Source organism: Mustela putorius, unplaced genomic scaffold, assembly GCF_011764305.1.
Source record: "Mustela putorius furo isolate JIRA1106 unplaced genomic scaffold, ASM1176430v1.1 tig00000242_pilon_pilon_pilon, whole genome shotgun sequence".
Taxonomy (NCBI): domain Eukaryota; kingdom Metazoa; phylum Chordata; class Mammalia; order Carnivora; family Mustelidae; genus Mustela; species Mustela putorius.
The window spans coordinates 15,802,865-15,827,205 of record NW_025421325.1 but is presented as its reverse complement, the minus strand read 5'-3'; the positions used below and the strand labels follow the sequence as shown (position 1 = coordinate 15,827,205).

Below are 24,341 nucleotides of genomic sequence, written 5' to 3'. Positions count from 1 at the left end.
GTGGTTGGGTGGAGGAGCGTGGAGGACCATGGAGCCCAGCAGGTGGTAGTCAATGCTAGTCCTGACTCTCCAACTCTTCCCCCTCGTGGCAATTATTTTCCTTAGGTTTGCAGATCAGCACTTGACCTGGTTCTCTATCCTCCCTGCCCTACTGCTCCTCCTTCTCCATAGTTCCAAGAGCATCCTGCCTGGGGTTATTCCTGATATCTGCCCGGTAAGTGCTATGAGTCTATGTTAGGCCTTGGCCAATACATGCATTGGAGGCTGCAAGAGGACTAGGCCTAAAATGCCACTCAGATTTTCTAGAAGATTCTTAGAGGTTGGGAAGTGCTCTGAGGAAGGACTTCCCAGGGCCTCCCCACTCTGTACTCCTCTTTCCCCATTTGAGAACCCAGGGCTCTTCTCCTACCTCCATTCGGCTTCCACGTGCAGACACTCGTACTTGTCCTGCACCTCCCCCACTGTCATCTGCGGGTGCAGCCAATGGATCTCATCTGACTTCATGTGCTTTAGCCTTAGCCCATAGCACTCAGCCAGCTGGATGTTGGGCCCGATCCGTCCACTCATCAGGATGGAGGCGATGACATCCTGGGGAGGAGAACAGAGAGACATGATTCAGGGATGCCCCCTGCTAGGTTCCCACAGTCCTCATGCAGTCCCCGGAAGTATGATTCTCTAGGGTGGGAGAAAATGCAGCTGAGGCAAAGAGCACAGACTCTGTGCTTCTGCAGCCCACTCCAACCAAACTGATGATTAATTAATGAGTATCTGCCATGTAAAATCACCCTCAGAATGGCTTCCGATTTAGCCAGCATAATTGAGGGTCTGTGGTAGGTACTCCAGACCTCTTGCATACATTATTGTTTCATGAAATCCCATACAACACAGGGAAGTAGGTGTTACATCTCCATTTGGCTGATGATCAAACCAATGTGGGTTACACAGCTCATGGAATTAACCTGGGGTTTTGAACCCAGGGCCAGTGGACTCTGAGGATTTCTACTAAGCCAGGCTGCTTCACGGGGTGCTGGGGCTGGGCAAGCCAGAACATGAGACTCCCATTAATGGATTAAGTGGCCCAGTTTACACATAAGAAGCATGGCCACAGGAAACAGAGTGTTGGGAAGAAATTGGGAAGCCTACTATTCTTGCTTTCCTGTTGGTAGAAGTCAGCCTGCCCATAGCCTGAGGCCATCATTTCCTGGCCTCAACACAGAGCTGGATCAAGAAGAAGCCCACTGGGCAGCCGCCCAGAAGCCCATCTATAAGGTCCCGCCTCATTCTGAAATCACATTAGTTTCAGTTTAATTCAGGTTTCTCGTATGGTTGCACATGTAACTGGTGAATTGAGCCCATTCCCAATGGAGCAGAAAGTACCATCAAAGGCAGATTTTTAAAAAACTCTTCGAATTTTCACTAATAAAATGTTAAACTCATACTTAAATAGTACTGTTTTGAAGGAATGACAAATTATTAGTCTGCTTGGGCACCAACATGCCTTGGTCCTGCCAGCCCTCTTCAACTTTATGCAGTGGTAAAGCTAAATGACCCCAAGCTAAAAGATCCCTTCCCCATTAGGGAAACAAATGACCATCAGAGCAGTCAGCTCTTACTCTGTGGGATAGATAAGGAAACTGAGTCACAGAAAGCACACGGTAACAGTTGTTACAAGTCAGTGCAGGAATCAGAACTGTGGTCTTGGGATGGGGAAGAAGGCTGTGATCAATGGGACCTATAGCAAGAGAGACACAGGCAAAGAGCTCACAGATGGAAAGTTGACCATTTTGTCATTACTTCCACCTGTTTCTCCTGCCATTCACCCTCTGTACTGCTCTGTCCACTCATATGGTTATATTATCCAGAGCCTCTATGTCATTCCCGAGCCCAACCTGGAGTCCCAACCTCTGCTGTTTTTAAATGTAGAGCCTTCCCTGCCCCACATGAAACTTACTGGCCTATGTCTAATTTCTCCAGGACTGGGAACCCCTGCAATTATTGGAAATTTTAAGTATACTGAAGTCGAAAGAAAAGTATAATAAATCTCAATGTACACAACACCCAGCTTCAACAATTATCAACATTCAACCATTCTTGCTTCATCTATTCCACCTCTGACACCCAACCGCCAGTCAACTATTACCACTTTTTACAGTTCTTTTAAGGTAAAATTTATGGACATTAAAATGCACACATGTCAATTATACAGTTTATGTGTAATCCACATGCCAGTAATTAAGATACAGACCTTTCCAAGACACCGAGAAAGTTCCCTCTTATCCCTTCTCAGTCACTCTCATGCCCATGCCCACCCCAATTCCAGGCAACCAATTTTCCTCCAGGTTTTGCCTATTCTAGAACTTCATATGATGGAAACATTTAGTATATATAATTCATTCCTCTGTTTCTACTGTGAATGAAAGTGCTACTGTGAATGAAAGTGCTATGAACATTATTATACAGGATTTTTGGTGTACGTTTGCTGTCATCTCCTCTGGATAAATACCTAGAAGTATAAATTACTGTGTCAAAGGTAGATGTATGTTTAACATTCTAAGAAGCTGCTATGATCATTCTGTTCAATATTTCTACTGAATATATGAGATGTTCATTACACAAAATCCTCACCAACATTTGGTGTTGGATGTCTTTTTAATATTAGTCACCTTGATGGTTATGTATGGTATCTCATTGTTCTTTTAATTTTCATCTCCCTGATGACTAATGATATTGAACACGTTTTCATCAGGCCATTCATGTATCTTCTTTTGTGAAGTGTTTGTTCCAAACCTTTGTCCATTTTTCTGTGTTGTCTTTTTATTATTGAGTTGTAGGTGATTCTTATAGATTCTACATCAAAGTACTTTGTATGTGTTTCATAAATATTTTTTCCAGGTCTGTATTGTGCCTATTATTAACTTCTTTGTCACTTTCTTTTGGTAAAGTCTTATCAAAATTTTCTTCAATGGTCAGTGCTTTCTGCATATTGTCTAAGAAATCTTTGCTTGCCTCTAAATCATGAAGCTATTCTCCTATTTTTTTAATGAACTTTATAGTTTTCACTTTTCCTTTTAGGTCTGTGATCCATCTTGAATTAATTTTTATATGTGGTGTGAGGTAGGGGTCAACATTTATTTTTTCCTTAAAGATCTATGATTGTTCAGCAGTGGTTGTTGACTTTCATTTTCCAATCAAATTGTTTTGCTGCCTTTGTCAAAACCAGTTGGCCATATAAGTTTAGATTTATTTCTAGGCCCTCACTCCTGATCTACTAATCTTTGTTTTTACTCTGCCACTACCAGACTGCCTGCATTACTGTAGCTTTAGAGGATATCTTAAAGTCAAATAGCACAAAACTTTTATGATCTCCTCTACCAGATTATTGTGCTATTCTGGGTCTCTGCACTTCCATATACATTTTTAAATCAGTTTGTCACTTTCTATTTAAAATGCCTGCTGAGGGGTGCCTGGGTGGCTCAGTGGGTTAAAGCCTCTGCTTTCGGCTCAGGTCATGATCCCAGGGTCCTGGGATTGAGCCCCACATCAGGCTCTCTGTTCAGCAGGGAGCCTGCTTCCCCCCTCTCTCTCTGCCTGCCTCTCTGTCTACTAGTGAGCTCTCGCTGTCAAATAAATAAATAAAATCTTAAAAAAAATAAAATAAAATGCCTGCTGAATCATGATTGAGATTGTGTTAAATCTATAGCTTAACAGGGAAGAACTGACATCTTAGAGTAGAGTCTTCCAAACCACAAACATGGTATACCTCTCCACTTAATTTTACTCTTCTTTAATTTTTCTCAGCAGCGTTTTGCACTTTTCAGTGTATAGTTTTGCAGGTCTTTTTTTATATTTATTTCTAAATAGTTTGTGTATTTTGATATTTTTGAAAATTTTAAAAATTAAAATTAATTTTCTATTTCAGGGTTCACTCCTTTGGCGGCTCCCTCGTCTCCAGGAATTTCCTACATCCTCTGGTTGCTCAGTCAGCCCTAAATTATATCCTCTGATGCCTCAAGCCCATAAGGCTGAAGCTTTCTGCCCTCCCAACCCTCCCAGACTGGAAAGTGCCCTCAGGCAAAAAGCCAGACATTCTGCTCTCAAGAGCAGTCTTCCCTCTAGTCTCAGCTGGTTATGGTCACTCTTCAGGGCTTTCAAGATCATTGCCTTGTTATTTTGTCCAGATTTCATCATTGTCATCTTCAGGAATATCAGTCCAGTCAAGTGCTTCCACCATTTTTGAAGTATCCGTACAAAATAGTGAATAAATGAATACCATAAAATAAATGAATTTAAAAAATCAAATGAATGAATAAATCTGTATTTTCTGCAAACAAAAGAGAGTTAGGAGGCAGAGAGCTCCCTTTAGACCTCCACTGGTGATTCTGGTGCTTTTGTAAAGACAAAGAAAGCTTTAAAGAACAAAGCCCTGATGTCCTCTTCTACTTTTTTGTCTCTTTTACTTTTTCCTCCTCTTGGAACACATGGTATGACCAAGGCCAAAGTCAAGAAGCAGAGGGGCTGGCAGTGGCTGCAAAGCCAGGAACAGAGTAAAGGAGGAGGTGGAGCCAGGGGAAGAGATGCTGGTGCAGTGAAGATCATGTTTACCTATAGGGGGATCCAGCAAAAGAGTAAATATATTAAAGATAATGGGAAACGGACTTCTTAATGTTGGAGAAAGTACTTCAAATATGGAGAGGAGAAGGCTAAAGTGGACCATTTCAATTGGAATTGAAAGGCTTGGTGAGGACTCACGGTTTTAGAGGGCTGGAGACAGAGAGCACGTGAGCATGCACTATTCAGAGTCTTATGTGTACTGAAAGGGCTTGAAGTCAATGACACCCAGATGGTCATTTGCAGACCAAACTTTGAGTCTTAGTTTCCAAATACCCTTCTCCACTACAATGACAGTGAAGGTGTGGGGGCTCTTGGGAGCTTGGTTGGTTAAGCATCTGACTCTGTATCTTGCCTCAGGTCATGATCTCAGGGTCTGGAGCTGGAACCAAGTGTCAGGCTCTGCACTCAGTGAGGGGTGTGCCCCTCCCCTCTGTGTGCATTCTCTCCTTCCCTCTCTCTCAAATAAATTAATAAATGTTTAAAAAAAATAAAAAGAAGATCCAGGTATCCTTGGAGAAATGGCTGATTCCAGGGCTGAGGCAAAGAAAGTACAAAATAAGCCTGGAATATCTTTTTGTTCTAGAAAAAAGGGAAGTATTTAGAGAATGTTGGGATATTTAACAAGGAAACAGTATTAACTTAAAGGGGCTGGCATAGGACAGATCTGGGACACCTAAGTATAAAAATATCTAATGATAGGAATACAAAGGAAACAAACTGAAGGCTGTTGGAGGGGAATGGGGTAACTGGGTGATGGATGTTAAGGAGGGCATGTGATGTCATGAACACTGGGTGTTATATAAGATTGACGAATCACTGAACTCTACCTCTGAAACTAATAGTATACTATATGTTAATTAATTGAATTTAAATAAAGAGCAGTAAAAAAATAAAACTAAAACCAAAAATATATAGTATAATATAATATAATATAATATAATGATAGTAATGGATTACATCCCACTGAATAAAACAGAATCTGAGGCAGACAAATAAATAAATGAGGCAGAAGGGACTATTCTTCATTAAAGTAGAATGCCAACTACTAAAAATGTAGTAGAAGAAAGGATGTAAATGGGAAATCACCATTTGACCACAAATAGTGTTGGTTGGTTTAGGCATGATTCATTAATGTATGACAGAGCTGGAGGGTGGAGATCTGATGATGAATAGGATATTGACATAGTCTCGGTGTATCTTCCCTCAGACTCTAGTCATACACACACACACACACACACACACACACACACACACACCTGGCAGATGCAAATGACCAGGTTATCAAGGTTAACATCATTGGTAGGACAGGTAAACAAAGCATGCCTCCCACCCTGATGCACCAAGAAGAGTGCAGAATCATTTCTGAGATTCCTGACAAGGGTTCCTGGCCAAGTCTAGTTATACGACCTGAGGTAAGGGGTCTTCCCGTCTTCCCAGAGACCTCTAGAATAAAAGGTCTGTATTTTTTTTGGTAACTGTTACCTTTTTTTTCCCTGAGGTATAATTGACATAACACTATATTAGTTTCAGGCATATAGATGATTCAGTATTTGTTCACACTGCAAAATAATCACCACAAAAGTGGTGTTACCACATATAGTTACCACAATATCACAGATCATCAAGAATTTTTTTTCTCGTGATCAGAATTTTTAAGATTTAATCTCTTAGTGACTTTCAAACATACAATACTATATTATGGACTATAATCATCATGCTTTATCTTATATCCTATGACTTATTTATTTTATAGCTGGAAGTTTGTACCTTTTGACCCCCTTCACCCATTCTGCCCACTCCCCACTGCATCTCCCCTCTGGAAACCATCAGTCCGTTCTCTGTATCTATAAGCTTGACCTTTTGTTTTGGTTTGGTTTGTTAGATTTGTTAGATTCTACATATGAGAGAAACCACATAGTATTTGTCTTTCTCTGACTTATTTCACTCAACCCAATACACTCCAGGTCCATCCAGGTCATTGCAAATGGCAAGATTTCATTTTTTACAGCTAAGTAATATTCCATTGTATATATATACCACAATATTCTTCATCCATTCATCTATGGACAGACACTTGGGTTGCTTCCATATCTTGACTATTGTAAATCATGCTGCCATGAACATGGGGATGAATATATCTTTTTGAGTTAGTGTTTTCATTTCCTTCTGATAAATGCCCAGAAGTGGAATTGCTGGATCATAGGGTAGTTCTATTTTTAACTTTTTGAGGAAGCTCCATATTGTTTTCTCCAGAATGGCTGCACTGGCTTGCATTCCTGTCAATAGTGCTACGGAGGGCGGGGGGGGGGGTCCCCTTTGTTCCATCCTCTTGAAAAGGCCTGCCATCTTTCAGACCAAGGAACTCTTTGGCACTGGAGGAGACCACAGAGACGTGACGACTAAATGCGGCGTGTGCTTCTGGGCTAGGTAGGAAAAATGGACACTGGGAGGACAGGTGGTGAAATCTGAACAGATATTCTGATACAAAGGCAAGTATCCCAGCAGTCTTGGCTTTCTCCTTTGGATGGCTGCAGGCTAGTTCTGTGGGAGAGTGTCCTTGTGGGGAAACAAATACTGGGTATTTGGGGTGAGGCAGTAGTGTTGCTGCAACTTGCTTTCAAATAAATCAGAAAAAGAATAACGACAATGGACATGTGTGTGTCGGAAAAGTCAGAGCTACTAAATAAGGCATGTGGTAGATCTGAACTGAGAGAGGACTTCCTTCTTTGTGACTCCAGACTTTTTAATTAAGTCCTTCTTCCCAGCTGATCTGGACCCACAGCCCCCCCCACCCCCACCCCAGCGTTATCTCTTAACTCAGGCAAAAGACTCTGTGGGCAAAGCATTCTTTGATGGGAAGAGAAACTACCTCCTTTAAGCAATAGGACCTGCCCTGAGCCAGCCAGACCCTTAACTGACCCCACGACAGTGATCCACTTGACCTTCACTGTCTGCCTGCACAGTCCCCACTCACCTTGCCCCACATTTTCCTTACATCAACCCCAAAGTATTTTCAGCACTTTGGAGGGCAGTCTGAGAGACGCTAGTCCACTGTCTTCCCAGTGTTGTCCTCCTTGAAATAAAACCCTTCCTCGTTTCGCCACCACTGTTTCTCCACCTTTGGGTACTGTCCGTGGTGGGGAAGGACCAAACCTGGTCTGTGTGGGGCCCCTGGGGCAGGTGCTCCTGCTGCCAGGCATGCCAGCTACACAACTCCTGCGGGAATTTGTGTGAAGGCACTATGGGAGATCTTTGTACTGTTCTTTCAACATTTTTTAAAGTTTGAAATAATTTCAGACTAAACAGAGAAGTTCTGGTGAGGGCGACCCCCAGGCAGACGAGAAGTAAAGGGACCACATCAAATAAATGAGTAAGATTTCTTTCAGCCCAGACAAGGTCTCACGCCTCCTCTTGCACTTACAGTCTCTGAGAGGGGCCGGACTGAATCCTGCTCTTTGCTCTGTGGTGGGTGAAACTCTCCAGGACACAGCATGTCGAGACATTTGCCTACCTTCCTTTCTAAAAAGCAGCGAATTTCTGTTGTAAGGGTGGTGGGGTCATTTTAGGTCCTTGGGGTAGAAATTTACTGAGGCTCTGTCCAACAGATTTTCACAGGAATTTAGATTTCCTCTTGTGGTAAGGAAGAAGTTGGATGTTTTCTAAACATAAAGTGCATTATTTGTGAGGCTGCCTGGTGCTGGCAGATGCCTATGGTGGGAGCAGTTTTCCCGGGGGGCAAACCAGAAGGTCCTAGAGAGAGGCACCTCCATCGACTACCACCATCACCTCCTTGGTTACTAATGAAAGTATGTTAGATAACAAAGAACTTGGCTGATCTTTGTCCCTGTTTCTGGGATTTTCTCAGTGGTAGAGTCTTTGCTGTTCATGGTGGGCCTCTTGGACCACACCTGAGTTTACGCTAATGAGGTGAGTCAAGGGGGGGGTGCCTAGATAGTCTCAGGATGGGGACCCGCTTTGCTGGAAGGACCAACTATATGATTAGAGGTTTGGAACTTTGAGCCACATATCAGCCTAGTTTCCAGGGGCAAGAGGAGACCTGGAGAGTCCAATTATGGTTCAACCAATCCATCCATCAACTGACTGCCTACGTAACAAAGCCCCAATAAAAACTCCAGTTCACATGAGCTTCCTTCCTGGTTTGTGATGCACATTGACGTGCCCGGAGGGTGACGCTTACTCCTAAAGACATGGAAACTTCATGTTTGGGATCCTCTTACAATCCGTCCCATGAATCTCTTCATTTAACCGATCCTGGTTTGCATCTTTTATAATAAAGCTGTCATCATCAGGATAGCAATTTCCTAAGTTCTGCAAGTCATTCTAGCAAATTAACAAACCCGGGGCAGGGTGGGAAGCAGGAACCCCCAAACTGGTAGCCGGTTGGTCCAAAGTGCGGGTGGTCTGGGGAGCCAGGAGCTTGTGACTGGGTTTTGAGGAGGGGTGACAGGTAGGGGCACTGGGCTCTCAACCTGCCAAGTCTGTGCCAGGTCCAGAATTGCCTTGTGTCAAAACTGCACTGCGAAGTGTGCAGATCTGTCAGGCAGGAGAAACACGGCTGCCCACCCTGGGGGGACACAGAGCATGCATTCTGAAGTCACAACAACCCGGTTCTGACATACACTTTCTGGAAGGATGACAAGCTCCCCGAGCCAGTCTCCTTCCTGCTTTTCACTACCCTTGTCATATGAAGCCACAGAATGCTTCCTTCATTCAAACCATCAGCAACTTCCTATGACGTACTCACTTTGCAAAGCATTGTGGGGAGCCCCAGTGCACACACAGAGCACCCTCCAACTCCGGACTCAAGGAGCTTGTTTTTCTTTAGGGTAAGAGGAAGAAAGCAGCTTCACTTGAGGGGACCCAGAGTGGGGGTGGGGAATCAGTGTAAAAGAAGAGTAAACTCAAGTTCTGACATGATCTCACACTGGGGGCCTTTCTATCAGCCCTGCCCTCCCCATTACGGCCTCTCCTCTGCCCTTCACATGGTTTCTCCAGCAAACGGTGGGAGCGGCAAAAGCAACCCTCTGCCCACAGCTCATAAATTGCCCTTAATGAGTCAGTATTTTTTTCTCTATCAATAAATCACTTTTTAGGAACAAGAGTTTGAGATGTTTGCCTAGTCACTAAATTGCCATATGTAACTTAACAGGAAAAAAAAGCTGCCTTAATTTTATCACTTATTATTGATGTAAGCCCAGGATGTATTTATACACACACACACACACACACACACACACACATTTTTTTTGAGATAGGGAAAACATTACCTCTGCTCTTCTGAGTGTGACTGAGAAACAAGCCCTCGGACCACCGCTGGCTCACACCTTCTTGCACACAGTGGAATTGCTAAGGCTTTTCTTCCCGCCTGGTTGCCATTGACTTATTTGCTTTATCAAATAGGTGTGAAGACCCCAAATCACCTTTGCCTCTCGATTCTCTGGCATTTCCTCTTGTAAGTCATCAACAAAGCAGGGACAGGACTGAATGCTGTCCCATGTCCAGGAGCATTTATATCCCCAGAGAAAAAGTCACCCAAGCAATCAAGTACTCAGACCACTTTCTCTCTTCTTTTTTGGTCCTTGGTCACAATTTTTTTTTTTTTCTATCTGAAACAGATTTTTGTATATAGTGTGAGGTACACAGCTTGAAGTTAACTTGTTTTCACAAGGGTGTCTAATATTAAGTGGTTGTATGTGCTGGGCTGTTTCTTGTGTCTTTTTCTGTTCCTTTCATCTAAAGGTCTATCTTTATACCTCAGTCACGGTTTTTATTACTTCTTTAGTAGTCCCATGACTTTCTCAGGTTCACCTTTTTCTTTTTTTTTTTTACACAAAACACCTACTTTTGTTGTTGTTGTTGTTTGAGCTTATTAAATATATTCATGTTAGTGGCTGGGTTTTTAGAAACAACTGAGCAGACAGCCTGGTGCCCCCATCCAAAGCACCCACACCCCATCTGGGGTCACAGCCCTTACTAGGAGCAGCCCATATCTGGTGACTGGTCACTTCAGGGACTTCAAGGCCCCGTCTTTTCATCTGACCACCAGAGCTCCCTGGACGGTGGCCACCTCGCAGCCCATCCTCTCTCCTTCTGCCCAATCCAGTTTCAGTCACTTCCCCAGATGAGTTTCACGAGAGCACACACTGACTCACCTCCTGCGTGCAAGTGCACAAGGCACACTCGGTTTCACGGGACCCCACCTGGGGCCCTGGCCTCCAAGCTGCTTTCCCACCTTGACCTCACTTATTCTCCTTACTCTTTGTTCTAAGGAAGGCACAATGCTCCTCTTTTTTTTTCCCCCCTAAATATTTTATTTATTATTTGAGAGAGAGAGACAGCACAAGCTGGGGGGGGGGGGGGGCAAAGGGAGAGGGAGAAGCAGACTCCCACTGAGCAGGGAGCCCAATGTGGGGCTCAATCCCAGGACCCTGGGATCATGACCTGAGCTGAAGGCAGACACTTAACCTACTGAGACACCCAGGCTTTCCTAAGGAAGGCACAGTATTCCTCTTTTTAAAGATGGCTGAATTTACAGTTTTAATAAATTAAAGCCTTAGTTTGGAAAAATCCTGCTTAAATTCTATTTATAAAGTCTCCACTTTGAGACTGAGGGCAGAGTTTAACAGATGACTTTGGTTTAAAACCAAACTCTTTAGCCTGAGGCATAGAAGTCTCATCTCGCTCCCTCACCCAGGACATGCTGTCAGCTCCAGTCTCCTTTGCCAAGCACAGCACGCTCTTCCTATCTGGAGGACCCCTTACTCCCCTGTCTCCGTGCTCTCCTCCCGGCAAGCTTTTGGGGACAGCCAGCACTGTGAGGTCTTCCCTGACTTGCATTGATAGGGCTTGTTTCCTTCCCTGGGTCCTCAAAGAACTGTGCACACACATATAGTCAGATACTGTTACAGGTTGAATTGTGTGGCCCCCAAAAGATATGTTGAAATCCTAACCACCATACCTTAGAATGTGACTTTATTTGAAAATAGGGTCTTTACAGACTGACCAAGTTTAAAATGAGGTCATTTGGGTGAGCCCTAATCCAACAGGACTGGTGTCTTTATAAGAAGGTGAATTTTGGACAGAGAGGGAGGCATGCGCACAGGGAGACGGGTCATATGAAGGGGGAGGATTTGAGTGATATGTCTATGGGCCAAGGAATGCCAGAAGATGGCCCACAAACCACTAGGAACTAAAAAGAGGAACATGCAAGTTTCAGAGGGAGCATGGCTCTGCCAGCATCTTGACTGTGGACTTCTAGCCTCCAAAACTGTAAGATGATGACTTTTTGATGTTTTAGGTCACCACACTTGTGGGACTTCATTATGGCAGTCCTAAGAAACTGACACCGACATTTACTAGTTACAACTCAAACACTTGTCCATGTTGGCCTTCCTAGCCTTTCAAGTCCAAGGTCAGAAGCCAAATCTGACATGCAATCTCATCCCCTGCTTTGAGCCCATTGCTTGGCACAGATAGTTGAAGAAAGGATGGATGAGTAAATGAACAGGAGTCAGCTTTCTGGATAACAACCTGGGGTTACAAAGGACAGTGACCCATGGTTAAAAATGTTTGAGAGATCAGGAGCATGGTCTGGATCAGGCCATGGATCCCGCCATGGCTGTGTGGTCTTAACCAGGTCGCCTAACCTCATTTCCTCATCTGTAAAATGGGAAAGTACCCCTTCCATTGGGATTTTGGGTGGGACTAGATAAGATAGAGAGTGGTATAAATAAAAAGAGCAGATATTAAATTATAAGCATGCTAACTGTCCCTTCCTTCCTCTTCTAAGGGGTTTCTGTGCATCACCCAACTCTTGCACCTTTGTAGCATAAACTTGGTGATGGGGAGGGTAAAAGTGAAGAGTCAATCCATTTGGATTTGACTTACACTGAAAGAAGCAGAGAATGACTGAAGGAAGAACAAGAACAGATCTTGAAATGAACAACAAAGGGGAGGAAGAGAAGAGCCTGCATGGGTCAGAATTCAGGAATCCGAAAATGCAAGTAAAGGTATTTCTGGACAGCAGACAACCAAATGGATATTAAGAAATAAGTGTTAGAATTTTAAGAAATTTTGCTATCTTGAAATTGAAACCCCAGTGATTTCTCTCCTGAAGAGAATAAAATTTTTACTTGATTTTCAATTCTTTTCAGAGGACAGACTAATATTGTTTGGAATGTGACACTGCACTGAGCCTGGCCTCAAGGAAAAAGCAAGCTGGCCAGCTTTATGTGGATTAAAGAGCTTGGCAGAGCGGTTGGCACATAATAGGTCTTAATAGATGGTGACCATGATCATGATGGGCAGGCAAAGGAGAAGGGAGAGGCATGGGATCAGAAGAGGCAAGCCAACCTGGAGAGTTGGGTTACTGAACTCAGGAAGTCTGTAACTGAGATATAAATTGGAGAGCCTGAACTGGAGTCCAAAGATGCATGGGCCAGAGGCTCCTCAGATCCCCCCTGCCTGAATGGGAACTGGGACCTCCGGAAACCCACCTCCACGGTAATGGCGGAGGGAAGAGAAGGATGCCATGGTTGCCACTATGCCAACAGTGATTGAGCTCTGTACAAGGAGCACAGGTGACTGAAGAAAGTCATTTCTGGAAAAGGGACCTGATTCTTTTTCCAAGCCGAAGCCAGTATTAGCAGCAGCCAGAGGCTGATGTGTGATAAATGAGCCTTGAAGGATGTCAGGTCATGGCCATGAAGAAGTTGGCTGGGAAGAAGTAATACAGAGAAAAATGACTTCCTTCTGCTTGGAGCAAGAAAGCCACGGACCGTTTTACATTTCCAGGGGCGAGAGCTCACTACAGCGGGCTCCTTCCTTTTCCCTGCCTGCTCCATGTAGAGCCGGAAGTAAAGCTCTGGGGAAGTGCACAGAACAGGTCAAAAGGGCAACTAGAGACCTTCTCTTTAAATGACTTGAACAGAACATAAGAGGTGTCTCTGAGCAATGAAAACATTCTGTTAAAAAGAAGACTGTTGGGTCAAATGTTTGGATTTACTAATAAGCCACAAGGGAGGAAGGGCTCTTGGTGCCCAGCTGAGGTCCAGGAGGAGTGAAGAGCGTGACAGGAAAGGACCAGGAGTACTTCACGTACTTCCCCAAAAACATCCCCCTTAAAATGCCTCTTTAAGGAATGATTTACGATTCACGTCTGTGGCATGTAGTGTCACGCAGGTCACTTCAGCATGACTGATGACATTTTACTTCTCACACAGGGGGACGGGCCCCAGGAGTTCACGTCACCGTAATGCCTCATAGCTCACATCCGTGAGTCTCAGCGGGCGCAGCTGGCCCTCGGGCCGGGATGGTTCTGGGCGGTTGTGGTACCATTCATCACCCGTGGCTGCCTCCCAGCGCACGCCTCCCCACCATGGCCCGGACATCCTGACAATGATGACAGTGTGACACTCCAAAAAGGATTCTGTTCCTGAAAACCCTCATGAATGAGATGAATGCCCTTAAAGAGACAAAAGGGAGACAAGATCTCTCTATCTCTCTCTGGCATGTAAGGACGCAGCAAGACAGTGGCCTTCCGCAGGTCTGGAAGAGGGCCCTCAGGAGAGCCCAACCACAGGCTTGGACTTCCAGCCTCCAGAACTGTGAGAAATGAAGTTCCAGTTGTTTAAGCCTCCTAGTCTGTGGTATTTTGTTACTGTAGCTAGAGTAGATCAGGACAAACCAGGTACTGAAGACATGACTCAAAATACAAAAAAACCCTGGGCGCCTGGGTGGCTCAGTGGGTTAAGCCGCTGCCTTCGGCTCAGGTCATGAGCTCGGAGTCCTGGGATTGAGTCCCGCATCGGGCTCTCTGCTTGGCAGGGAGCCTGCTTCCCTCTCTCTCTCTCTGCCTGCCTCTCCATCTACTTGTGATTTCTCTCTGTCAAATAAATAAATAAAAATCTTTAAAAAAAAATACAGAAAAACCCTGTTGCACCAAGAAACTCACTGTGGACATTTTTTAAGTAGCAAAATCTCCCCAGCGAGCAGCCAGTGGAAATAATTTAAAAGAGCTCTGGAAATAATGGGAGGACCACAGAGGGTTTATTTGCTGGTTTTCAAAATTGTCTAGGGAGGGTCACCTGAGTGGCTCAGATGTTAAGCGTCTGCCTTCAGCTCAGGTCATGATCCCAGAGTCCTGTGTGGGGTTCCCTGCTTGGCAGGAAGGCTGCTTATCCCTCTCCCACACCCCCTGCTTGTGTTCCTGCTCTCGCTGTGTCTCTCTCTGTCAAGTAAATAAATAAAAATCTTTAAAAGAATTGTCTAAAGAGCTTGGAAAACTTTTGGAAAATGTTTCCATTGTAATAAAAGGGAGGTCTAAGATATGAAATCACATACAAAGAATGGTAGCAGCTAGAAACTGAAACAAATAAATTCAGAATGAGGTACATCAAAATGTGAACAGTGCTGTCTTGGGGTGAGACATATCAGCATGTCCATACGTATGTTTTTATTCTTCCAGGTTTCCTGTGTTTGAACTTTTGTATGCAATGTAGTGGTTCAGAGGATGGCCTTAGGAGTGTCAGAAACTGTTTCATTTCTGACTCGCTTTGCTACTTTGGACAAATTAATTTCTTTGCTCTGGATTCCCATTTGTAAAATGTAAACATTTTCCTGTCTCTTGGAGTTTTTGTGAGGATTAAACAAGGCAATATATATGAAAAGTTTAGCGTAGTGCCTGTGCATGGTAGTGTTAAATAAAAAGCTATTATTAATATTGGATGAATGTGCATTCACTTTATAAATTGTTGGATTCCATCTGTGAACATTTTGTTGAAAATGTTTGCATTTATGTTCATGAGAGGTGCTGGTCAGTGGCTTTCATTTCATATATATTGTTCGAAAATTCATTATAGAGTTGTAAAAAAAGTCTCTTAAAAAATAAATGTTTTAGTTCCACTATTATAATAGACTTGGTCGTGCAGATTAGGCATAACAAAGCCCTACTTAATTGGTGAGAGCAAACATCATCTTCTAGCCTGAGACAAATGCCGCAGTGTATACCTATGTGCTTGGCACATGCATTACCAAGTGGAGACCTCATGCCCTATGTATAAACTCTTGTAAAATATAAAACTCTAAAATTAAAATGCTGGCTAGACAGTAAATGCCACAGAGCCAGACTGAAGAAGAATGACCAAAATTCACTCAGGGCTTGATGAAAATGAATTTGAATAGGTATTTTGGCTTCTAGATCCTAGAAAGCAGACCTCACTGATGTAGCCACAAAAATATAATGTCCAATTATATAGACACTCAAATGTTGAAATGATGATTAAGCTTATAAATCTTACGCTGGAACTCTGCAGCCGTAGGCAATTTAGAGATCACTTATTTTGTGTATAAATGAAGAAAGTGAGACATAGAGAGGTCAAGAGACTTGCCCAAGATGATACAGGGAAGCCAGCTGAAATTCTATTACCCCTCCTACACATTACTATTTACGAATGCCAATCTTCCTTCTAGTCTACTTCCTACTTGGTCTCTATGTCAAGTGATCTGGAAGATTATGGATCTCATCTGAGTACTCTCTAGGCATTAGTTCATTCGTTCCTTCCTTCATTCATTCCACAAACAACTACTTTGTATTAGGCTCTGTTTAGGCACTGGGGATAAAATGGTGAATAAGGCATAGTCCCTGCTCTTCAAGAGGCTACCTTTCCTTAGGGATGGACAAGAGGCAGTTACTATATAGCCTGTCAAGTGTGGATAGAGGAAAGGGGTGCTTTGGGGCCACCTCCAGCCACCTGATGCGCACTCACCGGCTTTCTCTTCTCTTTTGCCCCACCCAGCTGTCTCCTGTCACTCTTTCATAGACCCTTCAACACGCTGAGTATCTCATGAATTCTCAAACCCTGTAACATGACCTCATACCCTGGGGCTCACCACCATCCAAGTGATTTTGATAATCCTCCTTTAGGGAATGAGAGCAAGATGGGTATTCTGCTGGCAGAGGTCCTCTGAGGCTGTGGCCAGTCCCAGTACCCCAAGATTCTAATTCAGTGAATTTGGGATGGGATTTGGAAAACTGGTACTTAAAAACTCCCTTGTGACTCACATCATCTCTCACGTAGGAAGATCGTGGTAGTGGTTATATAAACCAGACTTCCAGCCCTATTTACAGGACCTCTTGGGCATTTACTGCCACAGACCAAAGACATTACCCCCTGTAGATACCAGATCAATGAGAAACTCTCTCTCCTCTGCTGGAATTTGGAAGTGAGATGTGGAATTCTAGCCAGTAAATCTCTGTTGGCTTTATAACTGGAATCCATCATCCATCCATCCACACATCCATCCATCCATTGTTAAACAACTACACATTAATTAATTCTATTTGGGGAAACAAAAGCAAGTCCCCCTCTCCTGGAGCTTATTTTCTACTGGGGGAGGGCAGTGTTAAACAAAAAATACATATAATAATATCTCAGATTCTACTAAGTGCTAAGAAGACAGACAAAGCAGATACAGGCACCAGAATGAGAGGGGGCTGCTATTTTACCTGGGGATGGCCAGCAAAGCCCTCTTTGATAAAGAGCATTTGAATGATCCCCAAAGGAAATAAGAGAGAGAGAGGGGTGGCCCGAGAAACCATACCACATGGAGCCTCCCTAAGGTGTGCAGCCCCAGAGTGCTTTGCATTTGAGCAACTGTGAAGAGGCGAGGAGGCTGGGGTGAAGAGGCCCGAAGAAAGTGACAGGAGGAAAGGCCTGAGAGAGCGAGGCCAGGTCTTGGCAAACCTTTTCTGTTCAAGTCCAGGTTGTAAATATTTTAGGCTTGAGGGCTACGTGGTCTCTATCGCACCTTCTCAACTCTGCTGTTGTAGCTCAAAAGTCGTAGACACTATGTAAACAAGTGAGTGTGGCTGTGTCCCGATAATACTTTATCTACAAAAATGGGTGGTGGGCCCTATTTGGCCTGCAGGTCGTCACCTGCCAACATCTGTTGTAGGCTGATGTAAGACTATGGATTCTACTATGAGCGAGAAGGTAAAGTTGGAGAGCCCAGGGACTGGACAGTTTAAGGGAGAGCGGTGGGGGGACCCGGTGGCTCAGTTGGTTAAGCACCGGACTCATGATTTTGACTCCGGTCATGATTTCCGGGTTATAAGATCGATTCCCCCATCAGGCTCTGCACTCAGCAGGGAATCTGCTTGACATTCTCTCCCTCCTGCTCTGGTCTCCCCTCCCCCCACACATGCTTTCACTCTCTCTCTCTCTCAAAAAGAAACAAATCTTTAAAGGAGAGCGGTGGGGAAAAAATTAAGGAGAGCAGTGAAGATGGTCTAACTTAGATCTCAAATATATCTCTCTAGCTGAGCGATGTTTTAAAGACTCCCCGCTGTCACTCTTGGCAGAATGGACCACAACGGGCTACGGGCAGAAGCAGACAGGAGCCAAGTGTGTCACTCCAGGTGACAGGTGTTGGGAAGGAAGTGGTCGGAGCCGGATGTGTTTTGATAGCAGGGTTGACAGGACTTCCTGATGGACTAAATACAGAGGGTGAGACAAAGAAAGAATTCAAGAATGACTCTGAGATCTACAGCCCGAGACACGGTCAACTAAGAGAACAGAGTAGCAGTTACAGGGGCTGGGAATGACAGGAAGGGAAGCAGAGTTTGAGGAGGAGATTATGAGTGTGAGCCTCCACACGGGAGTCAGCTGTCTGGGGAGACAGCAAGGAGCCAGGTGGATACTGTGCTGGAGGCACAGGAGGAGGTCATGGAGCTAGTGCTACAAAGTTGGTCCCCAATTTCAAGTTATGTGACTGGGTGAGATCTGGGGGAGGGACAGACCAGCCTGTGGTGTCACATAGCCTGACAGTGTCACAGGAAATATCCCACCAGGGCACAGGCTGGCCACAGGGTGCCCAGAGATTGAGGACCCCGGACAGCAGTGGGGACAGGTGGCATCAGTCCATGTTCTGTGTCATTTCCTGACAACTAGCCTTGCTTCTGCATGGGTGTGCATATGCGTGCTAAGTGCTCTCAGTCAACAACGTACTGTACACATGGGTCAGAGGTACCAGTGACAGACATTATGATCCTACCTGATGCATAGGGTTGAATGATGACCCCCCAAAAGATATGTCCCTGCTCTGCTCCCCAGAACCTGGGAATGGAACCTCATTTGGAAAAGAGGGGCTTTGCAGAGGTACTTAAGTTAAGGATCTCAAGAGGAGACCATTCTAGACTCTCTGGGTGGCTCCTAAATTCAATGACAGGTGTCCTTCTAAAAGGCACACAGTTGAGAAGCACACGGAGAGGAGAGCAGAAGGATAAAGGCCAGAGCAGGCACTGGAGTGCTCTAGCCCCAAGCCAAGGAAGCCTGGAGCCCCAGAATCTCCAATAGGCGAGGGAAGGGTCTGCCTTCGAGTCCCACCAACCCTTTGATATGGGCCTTCCTGCCTCCAGAGAGAGAACACATTTCTGTTGTTTAAAGCCCCCCAGAGTTTGCGGTGATCTGTTGCCTAGGCCCTTGGGAACAAATACAATAGCTCTACAAGTCCCAAGTTCTCAATACACCTAAGGGATAATTTTAAAAGAGGGACTGAAGAACAAAATAACGAAAGTTAGCATTACTTATCACTCTGAGAGCGTTCATTCTGATGCGATAAAAGCCTCTCTCTAACAGGGACATTCAGCAGCACAACTGCAGATTAAAAATAGAAACGTAAGCACAGGCACCTGCCTGCTAATTTGTCGATATAATGAATGTAGGCCTGCGGATAAATACAGAGAGGCTGAGAACTCCGTGTGTTGGCCCGGCGCTCACTTCTGCAGGCATCTGTGGGTGGGGGGGCGGGCCGCCGGTAGGCCTGCTGCACAGGAAATGGGGAGGGGGTGCACAGAGGGGGAGGGGCTTGTCCAACTGCCTTCTTTCTTTCTTTCTTCCTTTTTTTTTTTTTATAAAAGAGGCAAATTTGTTCTTTCTTCTTCTTCTTCTTTTTTTTTTTTTTAAGATTTTATTTTTTTATTTGACAGAGAGAGAAAGAGCACAAGCAGGGGGAGTAGTGGAGGGAGAGCAAGTAGCAGGCTCCCTGTCGAGCAGGGAGCCCGATATGGGACTTGATCCTAGGACCCTGGGATCAAGACCTGAACCAAAGGCAGAGGCTTAACCATCTGAGCCACCCAGGTGTCCCCTGCCTTCTTTCTTATAGCACCATGAGTGGCTCTGTGGGAAGCATCTGTGGTCTCCCAGCTGAACTCCTTCCCCTCAGGTTTTCAGGGACAGTCCTCACACGTGACAGGCTCGCCTTGCATGGCTTCATTCCTTCTTCTTAGGGCAACCTTTCTTTGAGAAATGGCAACTTCCCAGGACAGGTAATCATGCCTTCCCTTCCTCTCTCTTGTCAACTTTGTGGTCTTGCCTCTAGAGACATCTGAAGGAGGGCAGCAGGGATTGTTCTGGAAACGAAGAACCGAGACCATGAGCTTTCGGCTGCATGGGGCGGCTGGCTCCGTGTGGTAGTCATTGTGGGCTGATGTCACCGAGTGCTGTAGACCACAGACATTTAGGTCTCACAGTTCCAGGGGCTGGAAGTCCAAGATCAAGGTGTGAGCAGATTTGGTTCTTGGTGAGAGCTCTCTTCCTGGTTCGAAGACGGAGGGCAGAATCCTCACATGGTGGGCAGAGCTCTGCCCTCTTCCAGTTCTTGATCTCATCCTGGAGCCCCACCTTCCTGACTTCATCTGAACCTAATCACCTCCCCAGGGCCTCATCTCCTAATATCACCCTGCTGGAGGTAAGGGCTTCCACATATGGATGTGTGGAGGGCAGCGGAGCCCAAACATTCAGTCCACAACACTGCGTGTCTGGTTAAAGGATGGGTTTAAACTTGAAACTAACAAGTGTCAGCGGGGACAATGGGTCTCAATATCTGAAATGTGCCTTTCTGGGAATATTCTTGAATGTATCATATATACGATGACCGTTGTTGGGGTGCCTGGGTGGCTCAGTTGGTTAAGCATCTGCTCAGGGCATGATCCTAGGGTCCTGGGATCAAGCCCCACAGGGGGTTTGCTGCTCAGTGGGGAGCCTGCTTCTCTCTCTGCCTCTGCCCCTCCTCCCCCTGCTTATGTACACACACATTCTTTCCCTCTCAAATAAATAAAATCTTAAAAAAAAATGAGTCCTGGATTTCTAGCAGAGGTCAGTGAGTACAAGTGTGTGCAGAGCAGGCTGCACTTGGGGTTGGATTCTGCCTTGCTCACACACCAGGCAAGAAGCACCACCGGCTGACTCAACAGCCCGGAAGCCTTGCTTTGAAGAGACAAGACTCAGCCGGACCAGGTGCAAAGGGCAGGGCAAAGGTTGCCTCAGGCTCTCTCCTTCCTGGGGATGTCAATGTGAATTCTGAGTAGAGGGACATTTCAGGACAGAACAAGGATGAAACTTGAACATGGCTTTTCAGCAGGATGAAGTCCAGCTGAGGAAGAGGGTTTTGGATGTGGGGTTCTCTTCCCCCCAACACTCTTAAACAAACCCCATCACAGACTAGTGCCCAGTTCTCTGCTTGAGGCCCTCTTGTGTGAGACACAGAAATCCCAGGATGAGTAGATAGCCCATGAACAGAATGGGTCAGCTGACATCAGCCAGAGAGAGAAAAACACCATGAGCCAGCAAGTCAGGATGTCGGGCAAAGAGAGGAGGGAATATGGCACCTATAAGTAGGTGACCATGTAATTTATCCTCCGAATCATGATGCTCTTAAGATTGGCAGGGGAACGGTCCTTAATCATCTCTGGACAGGGTGTGTAAACCAGGACTATCTGACAAATCAGCATGTAAGGTCAACCTACACAGAAAAGAATGAGAGGGGGGGGAAGGAGAATGGGGAAGGGAAGGGGAGAGCAGAGAAGAGAGAGAGAGAGGGAGAGGGAGAATGGGAATGAAGGAGAAGCTATTAAGAGTCAAAGAGAGACGCCCTGTGTGGGCACGTCTGGGTGGCACTCTGCTAAGTTGTTTACGAAGTGTTATCTTAACCTCTTTCCCAGACAAGCAAATTAGCATGTTAGAGAAGGATATAATGATATAAGCCTCCACTTGCAACAGAGATTCAGAGCTCCCAAACAAACACAATTTCCTATGAATATCAAACAAAAGGGAAATGGAAAATCAAGAAGAGCAAAATACATTTCTCATCCAGCACTTGCTCAGTTCCCTTCAACACCTGCCTGATTTCTGTGGGATCCTCGGCCCAAGGGCCAGTGTTGTTTACAGGGCTTTTAACAGCCTGGAGAACACATCACAAGGCAATTACAGTCTCAGAGAAAGCCGTTGAGAATAAGAAGGAAAACATGAAATCAGCAAGTGCCCATGCAGTAACTCCGTTTGGGAGGGGTGTTACCATCTCTGGACTGTGCCAGAGTGATTCTCCGTTGCTTCTCCTGAATCAGACACAGCTAAGTGGGGGGTGTCGGCGTTTCAGACGTGTTCTTATGGAAGGACAAGTGCTTGGCTAGCTGAGCACAGGGAGGATGGTGAAAGAAGAGGAGCTGGAAGTAGAAAAACCCTTCAAAGCACAAAGACCCGCTAGGGAAGGAGGGTGCAGGAAGGAGTCGGAGCAGAGGGTAGAGGGGCCCAAGAGTTCTCAGGCAGGAAAGCTGGGTCTGGACCTGTATGCAGCTGGAAACAGAGTCCACAAACGGGCCTTGAAGAGCAAGGCTGCTCCTGGACGTCTAGACCAAACTGTTCTGTATTTTATGCTCTCCCAGGCCCTCCTTCTTCCTGTCAGAGCACTTGCCTCTTGTAAAGGTTCATTCATTAGTGTGAGTCAATGTTAAGCTTATTCTGTTTTGAGTATGATGATAACCCCAGGCCATACCCAGCATGGTGCCAGGTACATGGGGAACTCCACAAATATTTGTGGAATGGACCATGACATTATTCGGGATGCTGAATTGATGATCTCACCCATAGCTGGGGCTCCAACCCCCACCCAGAGGCTGACCATACTCAAATGTCCATCTCCATCCCTGTTCTCTCTTCCAGAATTGTGTATCAAGAAGTCTACTCCATGTTTTCAAGTGAAAATGTTAGAGCATCTCCACTGTACTTGACAGGTCCAAAACTGAACTTGTGAACTACCCCCTCTGCAACTGGTTTTTCCTCAAATATTCTTCATCTTAGGGAGTGAGACCCTGTTTGACTGACCAGGGCTGCCCAGTTCTTGACACCTCCCTCCTCTTCATTCCTGCATCTCCAGTCCATCAGCAAAACCTTTCATTTACACCTCCCAAATTCTCTGGATTATAATCATTCTGTCCATAGATCATGATGGTTAGGAGAACAGGCTCTGAAGGTGGGGTGACTGGGTTTGAATATAGCTTTCACTATGTACTAGCAATTTGATGAACTACTTGGCACCTTGTTTCCTTAAATACAAGCTGGAGATAATTTAGTATGTGCTTCCTAGAGTTCTTTTGAGAAGTCACTGACATAGTACATGTGATGTGCTTTCAAAAGTTCTAGCTGCTATCACTACCACCATTCATCATCACCACCACCACCATCATCATCATTATCATTACCACCACCATCATCATCATCAGTCCTCTCTGTCACCACCACCCTCACCATTGATACCATCACCACCATCATCATCAATCCTCCCTGTCACCACCACCATCACCATCAATACCATCATCACTGTCAATCCTCACTGTCATCACCACCATCACCATCAATGCCATCACCACCATCATCATCAGTCCTCACCATCACCACCATCATCACCATCAATATCATCATCACTATCATCATTATCACTATCAACACTACCATCACCACCACCACTGTCATCATCAATCCTATCATCTCCATTATCATTACCACCACCCTCCTCACCACCAATCTCAGCACCAATACTATTACAAACATCACCACCACTACCAACACTATCATCACCATCACTACCACCATCATCGTCATCATTACCACCACCGTCATCATCAATCCTCACCATCACCACCACCCTCACCATTGATACCATCACCACTATCATCATCAATCCTCACTGTCACCACCACCATCATCATCACTATCAACACTACCATCACCGCCATCACTGTCTTCATAAATCCTATCATCTCCATTATCATTGTCACCACCATTATCATCAATCCTCACCCTCACCACCACTCTCAGCACTAATACTATCACAAACATCACAACCACTATGAACACTACCTTCATCACCACCACCACCATCATTGTCATTACCACCACCATCATCATCAGTCCTCACCATCACCACCACCCTCACCATTGATACCATCACCACCACCATCATAAATCCTCACTGTCACCAGCACCATCAATATCACTGTCACCGTCATCACCATCAACACATCATCGCTAAGATCATCATTATCATTACCTTCATGTCTAAGTTACCATCATCTCTTATCTGGACACCACAACAGCCACTTAACATCTCTCCACAATCATTCTAGCCTTCTTCTAAACTATTTTCCACTCTGTAGCTCAAGTGATCTTTTAAAAATGCAGTCTCATGTCACTCATATGTTTAAACTATGTCACTGGCTTCCCACAAAAGATGGGATAAAACCAAAAATTTTTAGCTTAGTTTAAATAGCCAACTTTGGCATCTCTTGGTTATCTACCTATATATTCCTTTGCTGTTCCCTCTGCCGCTAACACTGTTCCTCTTGCCTTCTCTTCTTTCCTTCCCTTTATGATCAA

General features: G+C 45.0%; 1 protein-coding gene across 6 annotated transcripts in view; it reads right to left on the bottom strand.

Annotated features, from left to right (window-relative positions):
* Nucleotides 1–24,341, bottom strand: part of PTK2B (protein tyrosine kinase 2 beta) — a 122,733-nt gene that overhangs the window by 29,170 nt on the left and 69,222 nt on the right. For all 6 annotated transcript variants that reach the window (XM_004775099.3, XM_004775100.3, XM_045078361.1 and 3 more), the window contains exon 3: nucleotides 410–588. In XM_004775099.3, coding sequence (XP_004775156.1) covers nucleotides 410–588 — 179 coding nt within the window. The remainder of the gene's footprint in view (nucleotides 1–409; nucleotides 589–24,341) is intronic.